We start from the raw sequence: 21736 nt of genomic DNA on the forward strand, positions 1-21736 counted from the left end.
AGTCCCAGTTTCTTAATCTATAAATCAGGAATCATATCCACATAGCAGAGGTTTATAATGATAATAAAAATTGCATTTGCAAAGAGCCTTCTAGAGGGCCTTGCCTAACATACAAAGCCAAGAACTATTAGTTTCTTTTTTAATTTTACATAGCTAGACCCCCTGACAGAGTCACTCTTTAGCATATGTGTATTCTACACACTTTCATGGCTACAACACAACACAGCCCTTAGGAAGCGTAATACGAGATAATCTCCCAAACTCCAAGAGTAGGTTCTACGAATTGTTCAATTACAAAGTTGGCCTGGGCTATTCAGCGTTCAGAGCAAAGCCATTTTTATTGTAATGAAATTTTAAAAGGCAGTTACATTAGTTACACATATACACAACTGACTTAATAACTGTTAGTCATAGAGAACATTCAAGAAATACAAATGATGATTTATCCACAGCACAGTTCACATTCATAAGAAGAAAGGTTAAAAGAGAAACGATTAAGTGCTTAAATTGTCCACTGAAGCTCATCTGTGAACTCTCTCGCTTTTGAAGGAAAATGAGATTGTTACTGGAAGCAAGCTGCCCTGTTCCTGTGAGACCTCCCTTTTCCCACCTCCACAGTCATTGGCCCATAGGCTCTGGCCCCAAGACCCAGCCACACCTACATGTGAAAATGTGCCTGCATTGTGGTGTGATGTCGCTTCAAGTTGCCCCAGACGCCAGGCAGCCGAGGAAAAAGAGGACAGCCAGTTCCCTTCATATCCAAGATGAGGATCTGGCATGGGGGGAAGGGTTGGAACGGACAAGTTGGGCTGTCCTGGCAAGTCAGGACACAGCGACCTCATGACCAAACCCATACTTTCTAGTGGAACAAGGAGCATTTCCATCCTGACTTGTTACTGGCTAGAGCTGTTAGGTGACCGGCTTGGTCTTGCTAATATGACAGGTCGTAACTGTTAGGGAGCAGGTGGGCCCAGCGGGGAGAGGCTCACTGCTCATCTGCTGGCCCAGGTACTGATGTGGCCGGAAGGGAACGCACTAATTTCCCCGGGGCCTGACTCATCTCTCGGCCAAGCCCGGCCACAGCACTGATAGTGTCTAGGGTGGCTCGTCTGGGGAAACACGGTCTCTTTATTGGCACAGGAGATCCACGCTCCCCGATGTCAGTTCCATCAGCTACCAGACTCCTACTCGTTGCAACAGGTATTCAGGAAACAACAGAAGGGTTGAATTTGATAAACCGGGAAGCAGAGAAGAATGCGGCTGTTTGTGATGCTCTATTGCTCCCTGAAACCAAAACTAAAGACAAAGCTAGTGGGGAGCAACACAGAGGCAGGGTGTTCTAGAACCTCCGGAGCCACTGTCGCAGTTCCCTAACCAAGTCCAGGCCGAGCCTCAGCGTGGCGGCGTCTGTGTCCTCACCAATAGTTCAGGCAGCCACTGCCCGGCCCTTCTGGGTGGAAAGCCTTCTGCTTGCTCAGCCTAAGGAAAGCCAGCCGAAGGCCTAGTAGCTGTGAGATGAGGTGTGAGTGAGGAAGAGAGTCCCAGAGCCGAAGTCCCAGGTGCCGCTCGCCTTCCCAGCCCAGCTTTGCCTCCGTCTCCAGTAGGAGAGGGATCAGGACCGAAGGCCACGCCGACGCAGGGGCCGTGGGCATCCTGGCCTCCTGGCTGGGCGGGACTGGCGAGGGAGGTTCTTCTGCAAACTGGGGTAATTAGACCCTCTAGGGCTTTAATTCTCACTCCAGTTTGTCTTAAAATTCCTTGGGGAGAGAATCCCTCGGATGTGGGATCCTCTCGGTCTTCTCTGTTCCTTCGTGGCCACATGGTGGCTTCTAAGAATCACAACCAAAGAGTGGAATGGGGAATAGAGAGAACAGAGAACTCGAGCTGCGGGTCAGACTGCAGTCAGACACCCGCCGTGGGCTCCGGGCACAAAGCTGGAAGGGGGACGTTGGGCCTATTTAGTCACGATGCTCCCCCTTTATGTCTGGCTTTCAGTCGCCCATGAATCCTCGCCTTCTAGGACCAAGAACTGAGTGGTCCTCACCCTAGATGCTGTGTAAGTGGGTGAAGTAGATGAAAGGTCCCTGGGGGCGAGGCTGTCCTCCTCTGTCCTTTTGCATCCCCTCGGCACCCAGCACAGCCCAGATGGGCTGGGCCTAGTCGGCGTGCCGACCAGTGTGTGCCCCTCAGAAAATCCCCAAGTGCCCTCCGAAACCAGAAGGAAAGACAAACGTACCCTCATCCCCCGTCAAACTTCCAAACTCAGAGACTAAACGCCACAAAAAGTCCATTTTCATTTCACTGAGAAACCATTCTTTGATCCAAAAGCTCTTTTTGTGCCTTTCTGGGAAATAATGAAGCCCACCGCCTGGGGCAAGCTCAGGGCTGGGGGCAGGGGCGGGCAGAGGTGGCCCCAGGGGCAGGGCGCGCCCCGGAGCCCCTTCTGGGTCTGGTACTGACAGGGTGTGTGGAGTTTCAGCCACTTGCCATTTTCCCAGAAGCCAAAAGGCTCCTAAGGGTAAAAGGATATCATGTGCGTCTAAACCCCACGTCCAATCACCACTATATACAAAAGGATTAAGAGCCACTCTAGAAACTGTACAGTCAGTGTTAATTTAGAGCCTAGAAACTGGGATCACACAAAGCTACCGGACAAAGGTATTCTCCTGGACAGTGGTGGACTTTCATCGCTGGAGCTCTCCAGGCAGGACTGAGCACACACCCCCTCTGGACGCCAGCCAGGGCTGGGGTTTTAATGCAGAACTTTCAGAGGATGAGAGCAAACCCCGTCCCCCGGCTCCTTCCTGCAGGCCAGGCTCACTCCCCGCTCAGGCAGCCCAGAAGCAACTCCATTCTGCCTGGCCCATCAGAATTACGGAACGAGGGATACAAGGGTCGTTTCCCAGCCAGGTGCCTGACAGGGGTGGGCCGGAAGGGAAGGCTTTCCCCGTGCATGGGCTCCTCCACCTGCCCCGAGGCAGCCACGCACGGGCAGCGTTTCTCCCCTTTAGGAGTCGGTGAGCTGATGGGATGCTGATGCAGGACAGGAGGGTGACCATTAGGAAAGGAAGAGAACGCGAGAGTTTCCTTCCTTAGCGTCAAGGGCATTCGAGGGGCAGAGGTAAGTAAAAATGGAGGGATGGATTCTTAAACTGATCTCCTCAAATCTGAGGGAAACACAGCAAGCCAGGGACCGGGAGCTCAGAGGTCAGCCAGGTAGAAGCTTCTAGAAGTCAGCTCTTACTCTGTCTTGAGACCACCTGAGGAATTCAAGGCCCTGGCGAGTTTGCGGCAGAACCAGAGCTGGAACCAAAACCGGAGCCGGGGTCCCGCAATCCCCACCACCCCCCGCCCCGCCTCCGCCCCCCGAGAAGCCACTGTTCCCAGCCGGCTGGGGAGAGAAGGCTCGGGTGGCCTGGTGGGGAACGTCTCAGAGCTCCCACCTCCACGCACAGGGCTCACCCCTCAGTCATCTCCAGAGGTTGGTCCCAGGAAAGCACCCTGTGGCACAGAAGGACCGGGAGGCCTGGGCGCCCTGCCCTCCCCCTCACACTCCCATGGGGGCCAGGGTCTCTGTGAGCTCAAGGGGTGCCCCCTGCAGCCGTCGGGCGGGGACAAAGCCCGGCTCTCGCCAACAGGGCAAGGACGAGAAGCCCTGGCGGAACCAGGAGAGGCTGCTCTTCAGACACAGAGAGGAAAGGGTGGGCACTCTCGTGGACTCTGAATCTGCACACGGGGGGCTTGGACCAAACAACTGACCCATCAAAGTGAGCAGCTCCCGGCCAGGGTGACACTGTCAAGTGCCCGTCTGCTCAGTTCAGCCTGTCCGCCCGGCGCCCAGACCCTGGGCCCTGCCTCCTCCGGCCACAGGGGCTCCTGCTCAGCTTGGATGGGGCTGCACATCCGGGATGTCACTCTCGCCACACACCCTGGATTCTAGACCCTCACTGTGGCCGCACACGACAGACACGGGGCACAACACATCCATCAGGACAAGGATTCACATCACACTGCACCAAGTACACACGTCTCACGGCACGACGGATGCACAGACAGACGTGGCTGAGACAGGGCCCAGAGGAGCCGGCGTCCCCCCCCGGTGTCCCCAGGCTCCTCCTCTCCGGCTCCGAGAACAAAGCCTGTGCACCCTGCTCACGTCTTTCCCCAACACCCCCTAAGCCCCACCCGGACACAGGAGTTAAAGGCCAGAAGAAACCAGATTCCAGCTTCCTGGGCAGGCCTGAGGGTGCGGCTTGGGCTCTCTGAGCTGTAACTGAACTTTTTACAGATGAGAATTGTCTAATATGAGATTATTCACAACCAGATTTTAAGAACCCAATGGGCTCGCCTCCCAAGCATAGACAGGTAAAATACAATAAATACAACCAGCCCCTGACGTCTACCGGGCTCCTGGTCGGTGGCCGCGCAGCTGCAGCTGTGGGTTAGAAGCTGAGCAACACCATGGCAGTGAGGGGAACACGGGGGGCGAGATGTCTTCTGCTGGGGGGTCCCGCGGCAGGGCAAGCAGGGCGCGGGGGGGCCCCGTGCACGTGGGCGTCGATGTCACAGCATGGGGGGCACTGCCTGGTGGAAGCCTCGCTCTGTCCGCAGCTACTCAGAAAACGGCGGGAACATGCCCAGGTCGGCAAAGTCTTCGATGTTATAGTTGCCGGTCCCCTGGGTTGGATCCCCTGGCATGGGCAGCATGTCCTGCAGGAGAGAAGACAAGACAGCGCAGCGGAGTGGGCTCACCCTCCTGGGCACCGGCACATCCCGGGAGCCCAGCCGGCCAGCCACCCTCACGGTCATCTCTCTAAGGGGGCGGCCCAGGAGCACGCCACCGGCCACCTGAGGGATGCTCTGAGACGGTCCTCAAATGTCTGAGATCCCGGGAAGCTGTCATTCCAGCACACAAACACAACATCAGGACACGACCTTTCTCTATTTAAAACGGAGCCAGGACACAGGGCGGACGAGAGGCCCACTGGTGGGGAGAACCCAGCTTGGTGCCAAGCAAGGTACATACAACCGACGATCAAAATGCAACAGCACTGCAACACGGGGAGGGGCAAAAGGAGGGCTGCGTGCGTGAACAGCTGAGTGGCCTGTCTTCACTGTGTATATCTAGGGCAAGGCCAAATCCCTGCCTGGTTAGACTTCACCTTTAACAAGTCCTTCAAGTTCTCTGGGCCTCAGACTACCCATCCAGAAAATCCGAGGAGCTATATTTCAATCCCTTATGGCAAATTTCCCAAAGTGTGTTGTGTCCAATTCTTGGCCCATGAGATACTCTGGGAGGAAAGAATTCTGTGGACAAATGAGTTTGGGAAACAAGGTATACTTTGCCTACCTCCTAAAAATCCTCAGTCCTCGTTAGTATAATAAAGGCTCTGATAAGTCCTGCAGTCAAGAAACCGAATAACTCTGTTTAATCATGTTTCACAAACTTCTTTGACCAAGAATTCTTTTTAGCATCGTGACCATGAAGAACCAGGTTAGGGAATTCTGCCTTACATGGCAATTGTGAGGCATAAGGATGGGCCAGGGCTGAGCCTTATGGATGGAGGAAGGAGGGACTGATCATTATAGGTCAGGATACCTCTCTGCATATGTAAAAGGATTCTGCCCCTTTGGGGACCTGGAGTGACATCTGGGTTCTAGACCTTTGTCTCTGAAGATGCTGCTCGACCTGGTGGGAAAGGTGCTTGGGACGAGGGTGGGGTAAACGGAAAGCTCTCCCTTGAGAAGGGGGATCATAGTCTGCGGGTCTCAGAGCCCTACCACCAGGTGCTTCCTCCCCCATCCTTGCTCTGCGGGGCAGGCTCTGGGACATGACAGAAGGCACCTGGGGCCCTTGTTAGGAGGTGTTTCTCCCTCATGAAGACCTGGTGGGGTGGATGGAGCCTCAGCCGGTTCATGCCCCCAACAGGAGCCTTTCCCCAGTGAGAACTTTTCTGGCTGAAAAGTGGGGCTCCGAACACCCCGAAGGGGCTGGGTCCTGCGCCGCGGGGCTGCCGGCGGTGTCCACTGCCGCTGCATACTTAGGTCAGGGCTGCCCCAGGTGCGAGGGTTGGACCAGGAATGGTTCAAAAAACTCAAGGGTGGCAAGGCGCCCAGGCAGCCTCAACCAGCAATACCTGCGTGGAGCTCACGAGAGGAGCCGAGCCTCCTACTCCTGGCCCCCCTCGAGTCGGGGCTACTACCTTCCCTGGGAGGGGTCAGCACTCACAGTCTCGCTGTGGCAGGGAGGCAGAGACCGAGGGGGAGAGGAAGCAGAGAGAGGCGGCGGTACCTACGAGAAGGCGGTGCTCGCTGATTTACCTGGAACACTTCAGTCTGACCGGGCTGCTGGTGGGGGTGCTGCTCCCCGCTCTGCTGTCCGTGGTGCTGGCTTTGCCACTGCGACCAGACTTCCGAGGGCCGCCCTTGGAACTGCCCGCTACCTTGTCCACTTTCAGCTGAAAGATCCGACGCACAGGACACTTCCTTTAAAAGCCATCCCGCGGCTCTGGGAGACCTAAGAACCACTGCAGCCCAGAGGGTCCCACATTTCTGAAAGGCGCGTTCCATCCAGGGCTGGCTGACTGTGTTCGCCGTCCCCCTCTCGCTCACGCTGGCTGATAGATAAGAAGTTGGCTGCGCACCCGAGAGCTGGATGGGTGAAACAGGAAAGGGGGCTCTCTGCCGAATGGCGCAGGGACTGGGCAGACAGGGTGGCTCTCCCCGCGTGCACCTGCCGGGTGACCAGGGCCTTAAGCCTCAGAGCCCTCGGCCCTCTGTGATCACTGCTGGAGGCTTGCTTCCGTGGGGCCTGTCTGTGGCTGAGAGCAGCCCTCTCCTGGACATGCGCGAGAAGGGAGAGGCGGTCCCTGCCACTCTGGATGCCCCTCGGCTCACAGGCTGATCTTTAAAGGAACCTGGCCCTGACAGAGGAAGAGCCTCACTCAGCAAGCCCTGACCTCCGGCAGCCTCGCTGCCTTTTGGGCAACTGGGCTGAAGCCACGTGTGGCGTTCCCCAAGGTCCTTCCACGGGCGCCAAGAGCCATGGCCCTTTCTGCCCATCTCTTTAGCTGAGGGTTTCTCAGCACCACTGGTTTGGGAGGAAAGGCATTTGGGTGCAGCTTAGACAAGAAGACAGGTCTTTTTGTGGGAATCAGCAAATTATAATTTGTAAGTGAGAGCAACCTTGCTTCTGTCTACACTTTACAAGAAATACCCAATGGAAAAACAGAAACTGAGAAAAATGAGCAGAATTTTATCTAAAACATTTAAATATTCAACCCGAGGGGGGTAGTTTATCCTAAGGTGTATTAAAAAAAAACCACAGGAACTTTTTCTTGTTCCAAACCATGCAATAACGTTTTGGAGGCAATGGGTTCACTGTCAAGCTCTGGGTGGCAGGACAGGCCTCATCGTGGCTCCACTTGTTCTTCCAACAGGTGACCCTACTCACCACCTGCTGAGTGGGCACTGGGTTAATCTGGGGGAAGGCTAGACAGTGTGCAGGGGGAAGAATCAATCCCTCTCTCTCTGACACATACATCTCACCTACTGCCTGAGACATAAACGGCTTTAATAAGACATACACTCCCTCGAATGCTTCACCACTGGTGCCTTTCAAGCTTTGCACGATCACAGTTGGTAAAGGGGTTTAGAAAATCAGGGAAGGATACGATTCCCTATTTCAGCACAAGAGGGGTTTAAATCTATCGTGTATGTAGGATTCTGTTGTTTAAAAAAAATGCGTCTGGCTTTGCTGAAATGCCTTTACCTAAGACTCTCTCATGAGACTCCCTGGGCCAGGAGGAACTCTTTCATAGAATCACATCCCCTGGCCCAGTTTCGGAATGGGACAATCTAGAACAGGCCTGGTGTGGCAAGATTAAATGCACAGCAGCCCCAGCTGGTGCAGTGAGGGAAGCCCCACTGGACAGACACTCGGCCCCCATCCTGGAGGCCCAGGAGGCTAAGCACAAGCTGGGCCACCTGTTGCCCGGAGGGAGGACGGATGGACACAGCCACCTGTGCTGAAAGCAAGGCTGGGGCACAGCATGAGGACTGTCCTCGCATATTCAGAGACGACTGCCTCTCAGGAGCCCTCCGGCTTCCTCCAGGACCCTCCTGCCACAGTGATTCCCCGCTGGAGTCATGCCCGTCATGAATTAATTCTCTCCACTCTGCCTTCCTACGTGGCCTGAAGTGTGTCTCCCAAATTCATATGTGGAAGGTCCAGCCGTCAGTATCTCAGACTGTGACTGTATTCAGAGAAGGGGCCTTTAAAGAGGCAGTTAAGGGGACTTCCCTGGTGGTCCGGTGGTTAAGAATCCACCTTCCAATGCAGGGAACGTGGGTTCGATCCCTAGTTGGGGAACTAAGATCCCACATGCCACGGGGCAACTAAGCCCGCATGCCACAACTAGAGAGCCCGTGTGCCACAATGCAACTACTGAGCCCATGCGCCACAGCTAGAGAGAAGCCCGCGTGCCAGAACTAAGATCCCGCATGCCACAACTAAGGCTCGACGCAGGAAAATAAATAAATAAATATTTTTAAAAAAGAGACAATTAAGGTGAGATGCGCTCATATGGGTGGACCCTGATCCAATATGGCCGGTGTTCTTATAAGAAGAAGAAATCCGGACACAGGCACAGAGGGAAGACAATGTGAAGACCCAGGGAGAAGGTGGCCATCTACAAGACAAAGGGAGAGGCCTCAGAAGAAACCAACCCTGCTGACACCTTGATCTCAGACTTCCAGCCTCCAGAACGGTGAGAAAATAAGTTTCTGTTGTGCAAGTCACCCAGCTGGTGGTATCTTGTGATGACGGCCCTAGCAGACGAATACATGCTCCTCAAGCTCCATGTCTATCTCTCCTTCCCTTTGCTGTCCATACACACAGCACCTTCTCACCTTTCCCTCCCTCCTCCACGCTCTGCAATCACTCTGCAGCCAAGTCTGTATATCTGAGCCCAACCCAACAGAAATTCAAATTCAATTCTCATTGTTAAGCTCTCTTGGGTATCAACACTTAATGACCACCATCTTCTCGAAATTGTTTGGTTGACTTCTCCGACTACATCTGATTTTGGTTCCACCACCTCCTACGCCACTCCTTGTCAGGTGCCCCCTGGTTCTTACATATGTCTCTGCTCCTTAACATGGGCTGAATGCAGAGGTCTGAGTTAGGCCTTCCCTTTGATCAGCAGACAAGATGCGGGCAACCTCTTCTATCCCCATGAACTAACTGATTGATTGATTCATTGCACAGATATTTCCCGAGCTCCTACTCTGACCCAGGCTCCAGGCAAGTATTGTACATACACTGGGAAACAAGACAGTTCCTATCTCGAGGAGCTTACAGCATGGTCGGGGGAGAGGAGTAAGCAGCTATGTCCATCCAGTTGTAAGCTGCTATAAGAAGGTTGAGCAGAGCTGGAATAAAAAACCTCTTAGGAGGGATACCTAACCTAGTTATCCCTCAGTATGAGTTATGGCAAGTAGAAAATGCTTTTCAGAGACTTCACTTGAGAGCAGAAGGGGAATAGTTAGTAGTCAACCAGGTGTAAGCCTTGGAGGTGGGGTTAAAAAGCATTCCAGACACAAGGATCAGTCTGTACAAGACGTGGCAGTGAAGAGGGTCCGTTCCACCCAGGGACCTACAGGAGGTTCCGGATGCCAAAGGGCCCGGAGAAGTGTGACCTGGCTGGAGGGCACACCAGGGGTCAGGTCCCACACCATGAGGGTGACGGATTTTGAGGGCAGCAGAGAACTGCTGAAGGCTCTTAAGCTGAGGTGCGTCACACACAGACCTTCACGTTTGGGAAGGTCACTCTTGTCAGTGGACGAGGGGACAAGGTGAGGGGGAAGAAGCCCAGGTAGCATAAGGCTGCACGAGTAATCCTTGCAGGAGATGACAGTAGCAACAGACGTGAGGTGGAGAGAAGTGGATGGATCTGAGGTATTCTGGAGAAAGAGGTGCCAGGACTTGTGGACTGATGTTTGGCTGTGCTGAGGGGCGTGAAAGGAGGACCTGGGAGTGGCAGAGTCACATCTCACATCTCTGGTGGTGTTTACAGCGCAGTTTCTCTCCTAAGCTTTGGGTCCATCTATCCACCTTAGGAAACGTGTCTAAACAGTATGACAGACACCTTGGACCCCTCACGCCTAAAACAATCGTCCCACCTCCTTGGACAGCCCAGACGGGGACACCACACCTGTCAACTCCTTGCTCTCACCCACCCCTCACGCCCAGTCACTCACTGGGTTCTGCTGCATCCCCAATCCCCTAACACCCCTCCGCCCAGTCTCCTTCCCTCCATCCATTCTCACAGCCGCCACCAGTGCTCCGCGCCGGGCCAGCACCCAATCTCCCCCAGACCCACGCAGCTACCGGGGTGGTCTTCCTACAGCGGCATCCGCTGCTTAGAAACTAACACAGTCTCCCCTCGCCGCACCCCACCCCCACCCCATGGGAGTTCCCTGGCGGCCCAGTGGTCAGGACCTGGTGCTTTCACTGCCGTGGCCCCGGGTTCAATCCCTGGTCGGGAAACTAAGATCCCACAAGCCACGTGGCGTGGCCAAAACAAAACAAAACAAAAAAACACAGTCCCCCACCGTCCACGTCCCTCATAGTGGGCACATTCGAGCCTTCAGCATATGGTTCCTATTTTTCGAACCCCATCTCCCCCTTCTTTGTGCCCCCAGCCCCTCTCCCCCTAGTCACATACCCCCGCCCCAAACACTGCACACCGCTCTGTCTCTGTGCTGTTGGCACCTGTGGTCTCTCCGTCGTGGGCATCCTTCCCCTGCTCTGTGCCTGCAGGAATCTACTCATGCTCAAAGTCCCGACTGAACGTGACCCTGCACGACGGATTCCCTCAGTCATTCTGTCTTCTTCGCTCGTCTGCAGCACTTGCATTGTCTCTCGGGATGGTGCCCATCACGCTACACTGACCCATCCCCAGATCGTGAGTAACTTAAGGCCAGAGATCTTATCTACGTCTGTCCCAGGCCTTACTGAGTATACTGCCTGGAATAAAGGAGGCTTCAATAAGTATCTGCTGAAGGCAAGAATAAAGGAATGGAAAAAGGAGAGGAAAGAGGGGAGAAGAAGGCAGAAACATGAACATTCTGTTCACTTTTACTTCTATTCCCCTTTGAGGCTTCCTGGACATCGTTGACTTATAATGAAACAAAAACACATTCTCTCATCAGTCTTCCTCGGTGACAGCCAGAGACAGGGCAGGGTGGAGTGGGGGTGAAGATTAGAGGAAAATTAGCTCTCCATTTGTATCTGGGGTGATTCTATTAATTACAGGGACAAGATTTCAGAATAAAAATTCTTAAACTTCTGGGGAGGGAAGCGCTCTTCTTAAATGTGTGCAACAGAAAAAAATCAATTAACTGGATTGCTTTAGAAACAGCATAAAGTAGTTAAGGAAGGAGGGAAACGACTTAGTATTTTTGGAGTACTGACTAGTATTTTTGGAGTACTGACTAGTATTTTTGGAGTACTGACTATGTGCTAGGCATCGTGCTGGGTACTTTCTAGACATTATTTCATTTCTTCTTCACTCTGACTCTAAGAGATGGGTCCATCTTCCACATTTTTCAGATGAAGAAACCGGGGCTCAAAGATGTGAAGAAATATGCTCAACTCATTTAGCTTATAAATGCCAGAGGCAGGGTTTGAATCTAACCTTTCTGACACTGAAGCCCACGTGCATTCGTTTGATAAATGCAGCTTTCATACTGAACCCTGACTATGCACCTGACACTGAGCAGTGTGTTGGGGATACAATGGATTGCAATGGCCCAACCCATTGAGAAAGAAAGATGAGTACTTAGGCAATTGGAATTGTTAAGAGTGCTTATAGGGGAAGCATGGGCAGTGTGGAGGGACAAAGGAGCAAGACCTAACTTAATCTGCATCTTCCTGGAGAAAATTACATCCAAAGATGATCTGCAGGATGAGTTCCCCGGCCATGTGGTGGGAGAGTTAAAGGGGAAAGCCCTCCATTCAGTCTCTGCTACTGAAATTTTTCCTGAGCTGCATTAGTGACCTCTCTGATTAAATAATGAGTAATAACTACGACATGACCTCTCCCAGATGACAGAGCCGTGTGGGGTCTTAGCCTAAACCCTGGCCCTGACTGACCTGCCTGCAGACAGATGGTGAACAGGGCATGTTCGTGGCCTGCCCTCGAGATGTACCCACAAGTTTCTTTCTGGAAAAAGCCCCAGTGTTAACCAACATCCTTGTGTTGCCTTATTGCTCCCAAAGCCATGTATATGGCTGCAAACCATGAGCTAGGTTCTAGCCATGCTCTGTTTCTTGTGTTCTGTGGGCTTCCTGAGCAAGGCCTAGGCTGCTACAGTCCTGGCTGGATGCCTGAGCCACCTGCCAGCCCAGGGGTCCAAATAGAGTATATTTTTAGGCTGCTACTATCTGGGCCAACTGGGTGGGCTTTCAAACCAAAAGTCAGAATCTTGAGGAGCTTGTAGATTTCCAGGTTGTAGGGGGAAGCGGATGACAACTTCCTTAAAACAAAAATTCACTGGCACTCAACGTTATAATTTCACTTTTGCTAACTAACATTTTTGGTGAGATTCATCTGATTTGGAAATTGCCCTAAGGGTCAAGGTTCACTTGAAGGTCCTAAGTGGTTGGGTTTAGCTCAGTGGCTCTCAAGCAGGGATGATTTTGCCCCCTCACCCTGGAGGGACAATTGTCAATGTCTAGAGACATTTCCCATTGTCATAAATGGGGGACAGAGGCCAGGGGTGCTGCTAAACACCCTCCATGAACAAACAAAGAATCACCTGGGGCCAAGTGTCCACAGCACCGCAGCTCAGAAGCCCTGCTGGATAAAGCCAGCAAAGAGCACCAAAGGGGCAGCTTATCCTCTTATGAGCGCCTTCCAGCTGCACCTCACAACAAGGATCACGTGCTTCACACGATTTCTGGTTAAGATCTTGTCTTTTCATCACTAACTAGTAAGGGTGGAATGGTCTATAATTCCCTCAAATTACAGAATTTGAAGAAGTCCCAGGGCTGAGTTTTGGGGGTGGGAGCTGGGGAGTAAGAGGGACAGGGTGCCTGCAAACATTTCGGGTTATTGAAATCCCCTCTCTCATAGTGCTTATCCTACCCTGCTTCCCTATCCCTAATTATTCATCCTATTTCTCCCTGAAAGAATCTTCCGACATTTCTGGAATGACAATATTCTTTCAATCTTCCTCTCCAAGGTAAATCTGCTAGGCCAGCTGTGACTTGTGTTATGCGGGAATGAGATACTTTAGCTACCTCTTCCTAAACTGAAAGGCATATGGGGAACAAATGAGAAGCAATGGACACGCTTGTGTCTGCCAACTTATTACATCAGGAAGCACGGTGGTATGACAATAATGTAAGTTAGCCCCAGCCCTGAAAAGGCATATATGCAGCCCTTGAGCCAAGTCAGGGAATGAAAGCCTGGCCTGCCACAGCACCTCTGAACCACTTTCATCGAGCAACTTGTCTGCGTGGCTCCCTGCATTTCTCCTAGAAACACGGTAATATCAACAAGCAGACGCCTGAGGGTAGTTGAAACAGAGAACTAACCAATTCAGGGATTCGCATCGTATAAATCTTTGGCAGTTACCATTTGAATGCCTCCAACCTCTAGATCCACCCTTCTTTGCCCTGCTTCGTGAAATGGGAACTGGACCCTGTAAACATTTCTCCTTTGCTAGCTGGTGCAATGTTAGGCTTTGTCAATAGAGGGAGCTGGAGAGACAGGCCGGGCACAGAGGAAGTGGCTTGTCTTCTGGTTCGGGTGGCTTTTCTGCCTGGCGTGTGTCTACCAGCAGCGTGCAGGAGGCCCAGGGGCACTCATGCTTCAGCAAGCATCCTCAATCACTCAGAGGGCTGCAGGCCAGCCCCACCCTGCCGGCGCTCTCCCTGAAACCTCAGCCACCTGGTGGGTGGGTCCACTGGCTCTGGTCCACCTGCGCCCTCTAGCCAGTGTCTCTGCCAGCTGCCAGGCTGCTTCTGCAGACCTGCTGCAGCCCACAGCCTCTGGCAAGTTTGTTTACCCCCAGTAGGTTGTGTGTCCTGTGGTGGATACACCTTCAACAAGGTAAGGCTTCATGGGGTGTGGTCTTCTCCAGGCTGCCTTGCTTGTAACCCTCAGGCCCAACCAACAGGCCCCGAGGTACAGCTGTCTCACCCATGCACTCGCGGAGGCGCGGGGAAGCCGCTCAGATCTGCACCTACCGGGCCAGGGTATGTTCACACCAAATGCAAACACCACCAGCTGTTTTAATGGTTTCATATTTATTTAATAATTAATGTGGGCTTCCCTGGTGGTGCAATGGTTGAGAATCTGCCTGCTAATGCAGGGGACACGGGTTCGAGCCCTGGTCTGGGAAGATCCCACATGCCGCGGAGCAACTAGGCCCGTGAGCCACAACTACTGAGCCTGCGTGTCTGGAGGCTGTGCTCCGCAACAAGAGAGGCCGCGATAGTGAGAGGCCCGCGCACCGTGATGAAGAGTGGTCCCCACTTGCCACAACTAGAGAAAGCCCTCGCACAGAAACGAAGACCCAACGCAGCCAAAAATAAATAAATTAATTAATTAATATAAAAAAAAAGGAAATCAGGCTTTAAAAATAATGATAATAATAATAATTAATGAAACTGACCTTTTACCGAGATTGCTCGGTTCCCTCCCCACTCATCCACTCCCATCTGCTCTTTCCTGCATCCCTCCCCTACGTGCTCTGGAGCAGCCATCGTCGTTAATAACACACCTCTCAGGCCCTTTCCTTAATCACGCCCCCCACTTCTCTGACCATAACCGAAGCTTGCCCCCTCTCCTCCCCCAGGACTCCATGCCCTTGAAGCCCTCTGGAGCAGGAGCTGCTTGTTTTACCCACACTCCACAGATCCCATGGTCCGCGCACTCTCCAGGCCACCTCCACACCATGGCTCTCCACCCTGCTGTGAACTCTGACCCCTCTGCCTGGGCCTCCCCCGCCTGCCCTGGGAGCTGTCCTCCAGGAGCCTTGCATCACAGATGACTGTGGCGCCCACCCTGCTGAAGGTCCTCCTCATCGCTCCACCTGAGCTGGCTTCCAAAAACACGCCAACTGTGTCCTTTCCCACTCAAACTGCTTGTGTGAGGTTAACAAACGAGGTGTTGATGGTAGGGCCCCAAGAAACTTCTCAGTCCTTACTTTCTCTATTTTACAGTCTCTTCCATGCACTCATTGAAAGGGTTCCAGCCCCTTTCTCATTAATATAAATTAGGACGCATCCAATTCCCACGTAACTCTAAGATACCCTGAACGATGGATTAGAGAGAACGGCCAGGATAGGGTAGTGATGGGAGCACAGACTCAGATGGCACTACCTGGCTCCACAGGCATGATGCTACCACTGACCAGCCGTGAGGCCTTGGGTAAGTTATCTGACCTCACTGTCCCTCAGTTTACTTATCTGTGCAATGGGAATAATCATAGTTTCTCCCTCATAGGGCTACCATGAGCTTTAAGTGAACTCAAATGTGTAAAGTGCTGGGCACGTAGTAAGCATCTGGTAAGAGTTAGCTACTGTCATAATTATTATTGTTATCATCCGCGTGTGAGATAGCTGGACGGCAGCTGTAAAAATGGTTGCTGAGCCTCGACCCCCGTTTGTGTGATCCTGTTCTTGGTCTTCAGGTTGTACGGTGGCCTCAGCCCCACGCTTTGTCCTTTCTGTGTTCCAACTCCATTTGCACTTCAGGGCCTGGCATTTGCTAAGTGGAGACCAGACAGATTCACAGAGCTAAAGGCCCTAGTCGTTGGGGCAGGGGGTGGCTTCCCCTCCTTTCTTGCTAGAGCCACACTGAGGTGCTTCTAGGCCTTACGGGGTGAGCGCCAGGTCTCCTCTGAGCCTCTCCTGACCCTCCTGCCTTCAGTAGACCTTGGCCGCTGCACCTCCAGCACTGGCCTGCCGTCTCCCTGTTCCCATCGGTCTCCCCTGCCTCTGTGTCTGCACTGCTGGTCGGAACCGAGTCTCCTTCCCTCTGTTTCCAGGGCTCAGCCCAGGGCCTGGCACTCAGGAGGGCCTGGCACTCAGGAGGGCCTGGCACTCAGGAGGGCCTGGCACTCAGGAGGCCTGGCACTCAGGAGGGCCTGGTGAGTAGGTCAGTGCCAGGTGGGCCCTGTGCTTCCAGGAAGGACTAGGTGCCTGCATGCCACGCGTGCCAAGGCCAGCCTTCAGGAGGAGACTGGGGGTGGGGGAGGGTGGGAGGTCTCTCCGTATCCAGGTGAGGGAGCCGGACGCAGAGACTGCAGGGAGGCGGGAGTGCTCCTGGGAACCAGACTTCCAACCTCAGGGTGGGTCTACGTTGAGGGCCTGGCTGACTTGAAAGCAATTGCCTCAGGGCTTCTCCTTCCTGAAATAGGGCGCTGTGCTTCTAAACTCACCAGATAATCTGGCAAGAATATTTAAAGCTGAATGTGAGAACCTGCTACAAGGAAATGGGATTCACGCTGAGGGGACGGCTGAGTCCAAGGGGGAGCGACAGATAAGGAGTCGGGAAATGCTGGGCCCCGAGACTCGAGACCTCGGGCTGAGGGGACCAGAAGTGCTGCTATTAGTGGTGGGGACGGAGAGGGCGTGAGAATAGCTGCCAACCCCAGGTATGGGCTAGGAACAAGGCACAGCTCCTTCCTAAGGCTGACACGGCTTAAGAGGAAGCTTGCAACTCAAATGGAAATTCAGATGTTTGGGCTCTGCTTCATGTTCCCTCCCCCGAGCACACTATTGGCTGTCTCTCTCCGGGGACACGGGAAGATGGGCACCAGCTCAGGCTTCTTGCCAGCCCCACGGTCCCTTCTGAGCCCCCGCCATGTGACATGGAACCCTGACCCTGGCAGACATGCTGAGGGGGTCCATTAAATACCTGCAGGGTGAGCAGTGGTAAGGGCTCCTGGGAAGTGCACCACAGGGAGTGGTTACTTAACCCTTTATGGCCTGAGGTTGTGCAAACAAAGCTAGGCAAGGTGTTCTTACGCGGGATAGGATCCCTCTTTTAATATTAAAAAGTGAACTTTACAGTGTTTATTATTTACCCCATTTATTTACACAATTGGTCATCCCTATAACCTATACTTCTCTAGTTTTTTGAAATAGGACTATAGGGTTTTTGACTTGGGCTTGGGCGACTTAAAAGTTCTTGCCAAGGGCCATAAAGGGTTAAAATAGCATTCAGATGGCATCAGCGCAAGGGAGTAGAGTCCCAGAGCCTTGAAAATGATAAAGTCAATCCACAAAGCCGAGGTCTGGGCAGCCAGTCTCTTAGGGACACGACTGGCCTCCAGATAGCCAGAGAGAAGAGGCGCTTGGAAATCTCCAGACCCGGCGGCAGGATTCTGGGAGCTTGGGGCTCAGACCCCCAAACTCGGCATGTCCAGAAAGCACCCCTGCTGACGCTCCCAGGCGTTCCTTCCCTCCTTCCCCACCTACCGAACCCTGGAGTCCTGTTGGCAAGACTGGAGTAGGCGTTCCCGCCGGGCGAGGAGGTGGCTGGGCTGGAGAGAGGACTGTAGGAGGAGGGGTCGGCCGGGTAGGTGTGGCTCGTTCCAATCCCGAAGGGAGAAGACTGAGTCTTGCTGGACTGAGAGGGGATTGGCTACAATCAGGACGAAGCACAGAGATGGAGAGCATCAGCTGCAGGACTCCCCCGCCCCACGGCCTGGGCTGGTCACTGCCACCCGCAGTGACAGTCCCGCCCTGGGCTGAGAGCGGCTCCGAAGGCCCTCCTGGGCCTGCTGGGCACAAGGCCTGGGATCGGCCCACTGTGTGCTGGCCCAAGAACCACAGCACTCGGGCCCCGGACCTCTGGGGCAGGTCTGGTTGAAATTCACCCCCAGGGCTACAGTGATCTAGGTCCTCTGCCTTCTGCTTATGGGACCTTGGCAAGGAGCCCTCAGCCCAGAGGACGGCCGTCCTCACAGTGGCTACAGGGAGCCGCGTGTGTCCCAGCGTTGATGTTCTCACGCACTCCTGGGCCAGGGAAATGCAGGTCCAGAGTCGGGGGGGGGGCCTCGCTCCTGATGGAGGGCCTCTGTGCGCCCGCCCCTCCCCCAGGTTCCCCAGGACTTCCCCGAGACTGCCGGGAGAAAAGGCTGCTGAAACCAGACTCGGTACCATTGCTGGGGACCCAGTTCCTCAAAGTACCCTTAGGGTGGCCAGTGCCCCTGGGAGCCCGGCTGTGTCTGGGGTGGTCAGCTGCAGCTCAAGAGCGCTGCCCCTTCTCAGAGCTGGGATGCAAAGTAAGCACAGCCCAGCTGCTCTGCACCCTCCGGGCACCTGGGGGCAATGCCCTCACCGACACCCGTACCTGTCCGGGAAAGGGCGGCCGACTCCCCGTCCACGCCACCTGACTCTGGTTTAGCTGCCGGGAGATTTGGGACATGTTCTGGCTCGTCGAGGAGGAGGACTGGATATCATTCACGCCAGGCACATGCACCACCGAAGAACTGCAAGGGAAGAAACTGCATTTGTCCTGGGGAGACGCCCCAGCTCCACGCGCCCTGCCCCGGGCCACCTCTCCCGGAGTGCACCGCTCTCTCCCACCGGGGCAGTGCATCAACTGGATCGAAGGCCCTCAGGGGGAGCCCCCGGTCTTCCTTCTCTCCCCCAGGGCTCCCTCGACCCACCACTGCTGCCTCTTTTTCCCCACAGGGTCTCCCCCTCACTCTCCTCTACGCAGCCCCAATCCCACCCCTCGGTGTCTCTTGCTTTCAACGGATGATTCCCAGCAAGAGAGCAGCTTCTTGGAATAAAAATCAGTCTTGGTGTTAACTTGCTGTCTGTGCTCTGGTTAATTTGTTCCTTTGGGGCACCGATAAAGCTTAAGGATTCAGGAAGTAGGCCACAGGCTTTCAGAGAAAAGAGCGTGTCAGTGGAAGCCTGCTGGGTGGGGCCTGGACCTGCCCGCCCCCAGCCCAGCGCAAACTGCTGTTTGCCTCTTTTGACCCTTCAGTGAATCTTCAGTTGAATCCAACGAGTCCTTAGCAGACACCCGCTGTGTGTGTCACCCGTGCTCTCCGCCTGTCCTCCCGCAGGCGCGGTCCCTGACCGCTGTCTCTGCCCCTGGCCTGCGCTGGCTGCACTACCAGACACGGCTTCTGCGAGGCGCTCCCAGTTCCGCCAATTATACAACAAGCTCATTAAAGATAAGGAGACGGGGCAAGACTTGCGTTTGGTTTCAGGCTCTTCCTCCTGCCTCCCCAGGGCCAGCTCCGCACAGGCAGAGTGCTGGGCGCCCACGAGCGAGTCACGTGGGGAGAAGGGGGCTAATCACGGAAGGCCTGGGTGGAGGTGGGTTTTCAGCCAGGTTTTAAAGAAAGGAAGGTTACAGACCAGTAAAGGAGACCGGGTACCGTTCCACTAATTGTTATTACAATATGTTTTCCATGCTATCCGGTCCCTCTTAAAACAGGGAGAACTCAAAGATGATAAGACATTCCCACACTAACCATGATCAAGGGGAACTTCATTCCCAACCTCCTGAAAGCACTTCCTCACTCAACACAGGACTCCTTTCCCATTCTCCCTCCTGATGAATGTGTGAGCTCAGAGGGCCTTTTCTCATCACAGTTCTCTGGGGCAGGGTGGCCCTCGGTGCCCTCACAGCACTGATTGGAGAGCTGGCAGTAGCCTTGTGGGGCCTAGGAAAGGTGCCCTGGCTAACGTATGCACAGGGCCCACGGGACCACAGCAGGACTTGGGCTGGGGACATACTTAGGGATGTGCTGCCACAGCTGTGCCGTTCTGCTGGGGGCTCAGGGTCATTCATCCCATAGCCCTTCCCACTCAAACCAGCTCAGGCCCTGCAGATTTACAGGAAACTGCCCATCCCACAGGCGTAAAGCCTCACGCGTTCTTTAATTAATTAATCCACTCATTCTATAGACCAGGATCTAGTGAGTGCCTCCCCAGTGCCAGACTCCACACGGGGGCTGGTGTCCCCCCTGGACTCCTTCCTTACACAGCCGTCCAGACACCAGCCTGCCTTCCCTTCTCGGTAACAGCCCTCCACCCCGCCCCGCTCTTCTGTTTCCGTGACGACAGTCCACACAGGCACAGCACCTCCAGCTGGACCGTCTCACTCCTCCACTGCGCCCCCCGCACCCCTGCCACCCTGAACTTTCTCCAGGACTCTGCTTCCTCAAGTCCCTCTTCTCCCACAAGTCATCAGTGATGGAGTCCAAACTCCCGGGCGTGGTATTCAAGGCCTCCGAGGTCTCATTCCATTTCTCCCAGACTCGAGGCCTCCCCATCTCTCCTGCTTCCCGGGCTCCGCTCACCACATCCCCGATGGCTGGGTGCCCGCCCTGGCAGCAGGTGGCCACCTGACTTTTGCTTCTGGGCCGCCCTCCCGCCCCCTGCCACGCTGCCTCGGGCTGTCCCTCCTCACCTCTGGCCTCTGCTCCGTCCCTGCTGCCCTCTGTCCAGACGGCAGGGGAGTAGGGGGGGAGCAGCAAGTGTTACGAGGACTCGATGAACACGGGCCTGGGCTGGCACACAGCCTGGCACGGAACTACAACTGGTCACCGTGTGCTGAGTGCATGAGTAACACAGCAGCAGGGCAGAAGTCTGGAGCCTCGGCCAGCGCTCAGCAGAGCGGGGTGACCGGCGGTGATGATGGCTCAGGAGCAGCTCACCGGGGGTTGTCGTCTTGTCCTCCTGTCCCCAGACCAGAGAGTCGCTGCCTGTGGCCAGGGTTCCCCAGAGACTCAGAACAGGCTGCAATCCAGCGAGGCCCCAGCTGCAGGGCTGGTCAGAGCCACCCTGAGATTTCAGAGGCTGCTGTTCCAGGGCACAGCTGCTGAGCTACCTGCTGCTTCCCCAGGAGGTCTGTCCATGGACCAGTGTGGAAGCATGAGCCTCATCCCCTTCGAGAGGGCAGTCCCGGCCCGGACCTCTCCCTGGGGTGGCTGGTCCCACCTGCCCAGTCTTGGCCCCTGCCTGCATCTCATCTGGAAACTCAGCTCTGGCCAAGTCAGCCAGAGGTTGGGCTGTATGAGGGGCCCCGTCCTCCTGGGCATGCATCTGAGATGCTTCTCCTAGTTGTCTGGGGGCATGTGATGCTCACTTGGGTACCCACACCCCCTCCCTGAACGCCGCGGGTCTCTCCTCTAGCCATTCTCCCAGCCCGTGCTCCTGTTTCCCCGGCAAGCAGTGGAGCCAGGCCTTGCCTCTGGTGGTGTCGTCACAGCTTCCTCTGTGACAAGAGGCCCCTGATGCTAAGAACCAAGCTGTGGGAAGGCCAGACATCCTGCTTGTACCTCCCATGAGTGGCCCTTTAGGCTGAGACCCCAGGCACGATGGGCCAAGTTGTCCTCTCCCCCTTGGAGTTGGCCATGGCCTCAGGACCAGGGAACAGGGCACTTTCTGCTGCCTTGTCAGGTGTCCCCAGCTCTGCCCCATCTGGGTCCTGGCTAGAGGCCACCTCACTCCCTTCTCCCCGGCAGGCACCGCTACACGACGCAGTGGCTGGCACCTTTCACAGCCGAGATAAAGTAACCGACACCGTGCATTTACGGTGACTCACCTAGGGCTCACAGGGCAGAACCTGAGACACTGGACTCCTCAGCCTAGCCCGGGCATGTGGATGTGTAAGCACGAAGTGAGGTCTGTAGTATTTGTTGCACACAGAGCCAAGCTCTGAGACCCAGGGCTTCACTGGGTAGGGGG

General features: G+C 54.7%; 1 protein-coding gene across 10 annotated transcripts in view; it reads right to left on the minus strand.

Moving 5' to 3' along the window:
* Nucleotides 1–319: 319 nt before the first annotated feature.
* The window catches only part of ARNT2 (aryl hydrocarbon receptor nuclear translocator 2), a 201601-nt gene continuing 180184 nt past the window's right edge, over nt 320–21736 (minus strand). For 4 of the 10 annotated variants that reach the window (XM_082388509.1, XM_082388508.1, XM_082388502.1 and 1 more), the window contains 4 exons: nt 18375–18513; nt 17498–17663; nt 6322–6458; nt 320–4710 (listed from right to left, as the gene is read on the minus strand). In XM_082388509.1, coding sequence (XP_082244635.1) covers nt 4612–4710; nt 6322–6458; nt 17498–17663; nt 18375–18513 — 541 coding nt within the window. In that variant the 3' untranslated portion in view covers nt 320–4611. Of the gene's footprint in view, nt 4711–6296; nt 6459–6481; nt 6652–17497; nt 17664–18374; nt 18514–21736 lie in introns of those variants that run through there. The other 6 variants (XM_082388504.1, XM_082388507.1, XM_082388505.1 and 3 more) reach the window with 5 other exon arrangements.

Source organism: Balaenoptera borealis (genome assembly GCF_965194805.1).
Source record: "Balaenoptera borealis genome assembly, chromosome: 3".
NCBI classification, from domain to species: Eukaryota; Metazoa; Chordata; class Mammalia; order Artiodactyla; family Balaenopteridae; genus Balaenoptera; species Balaenoptera borealis.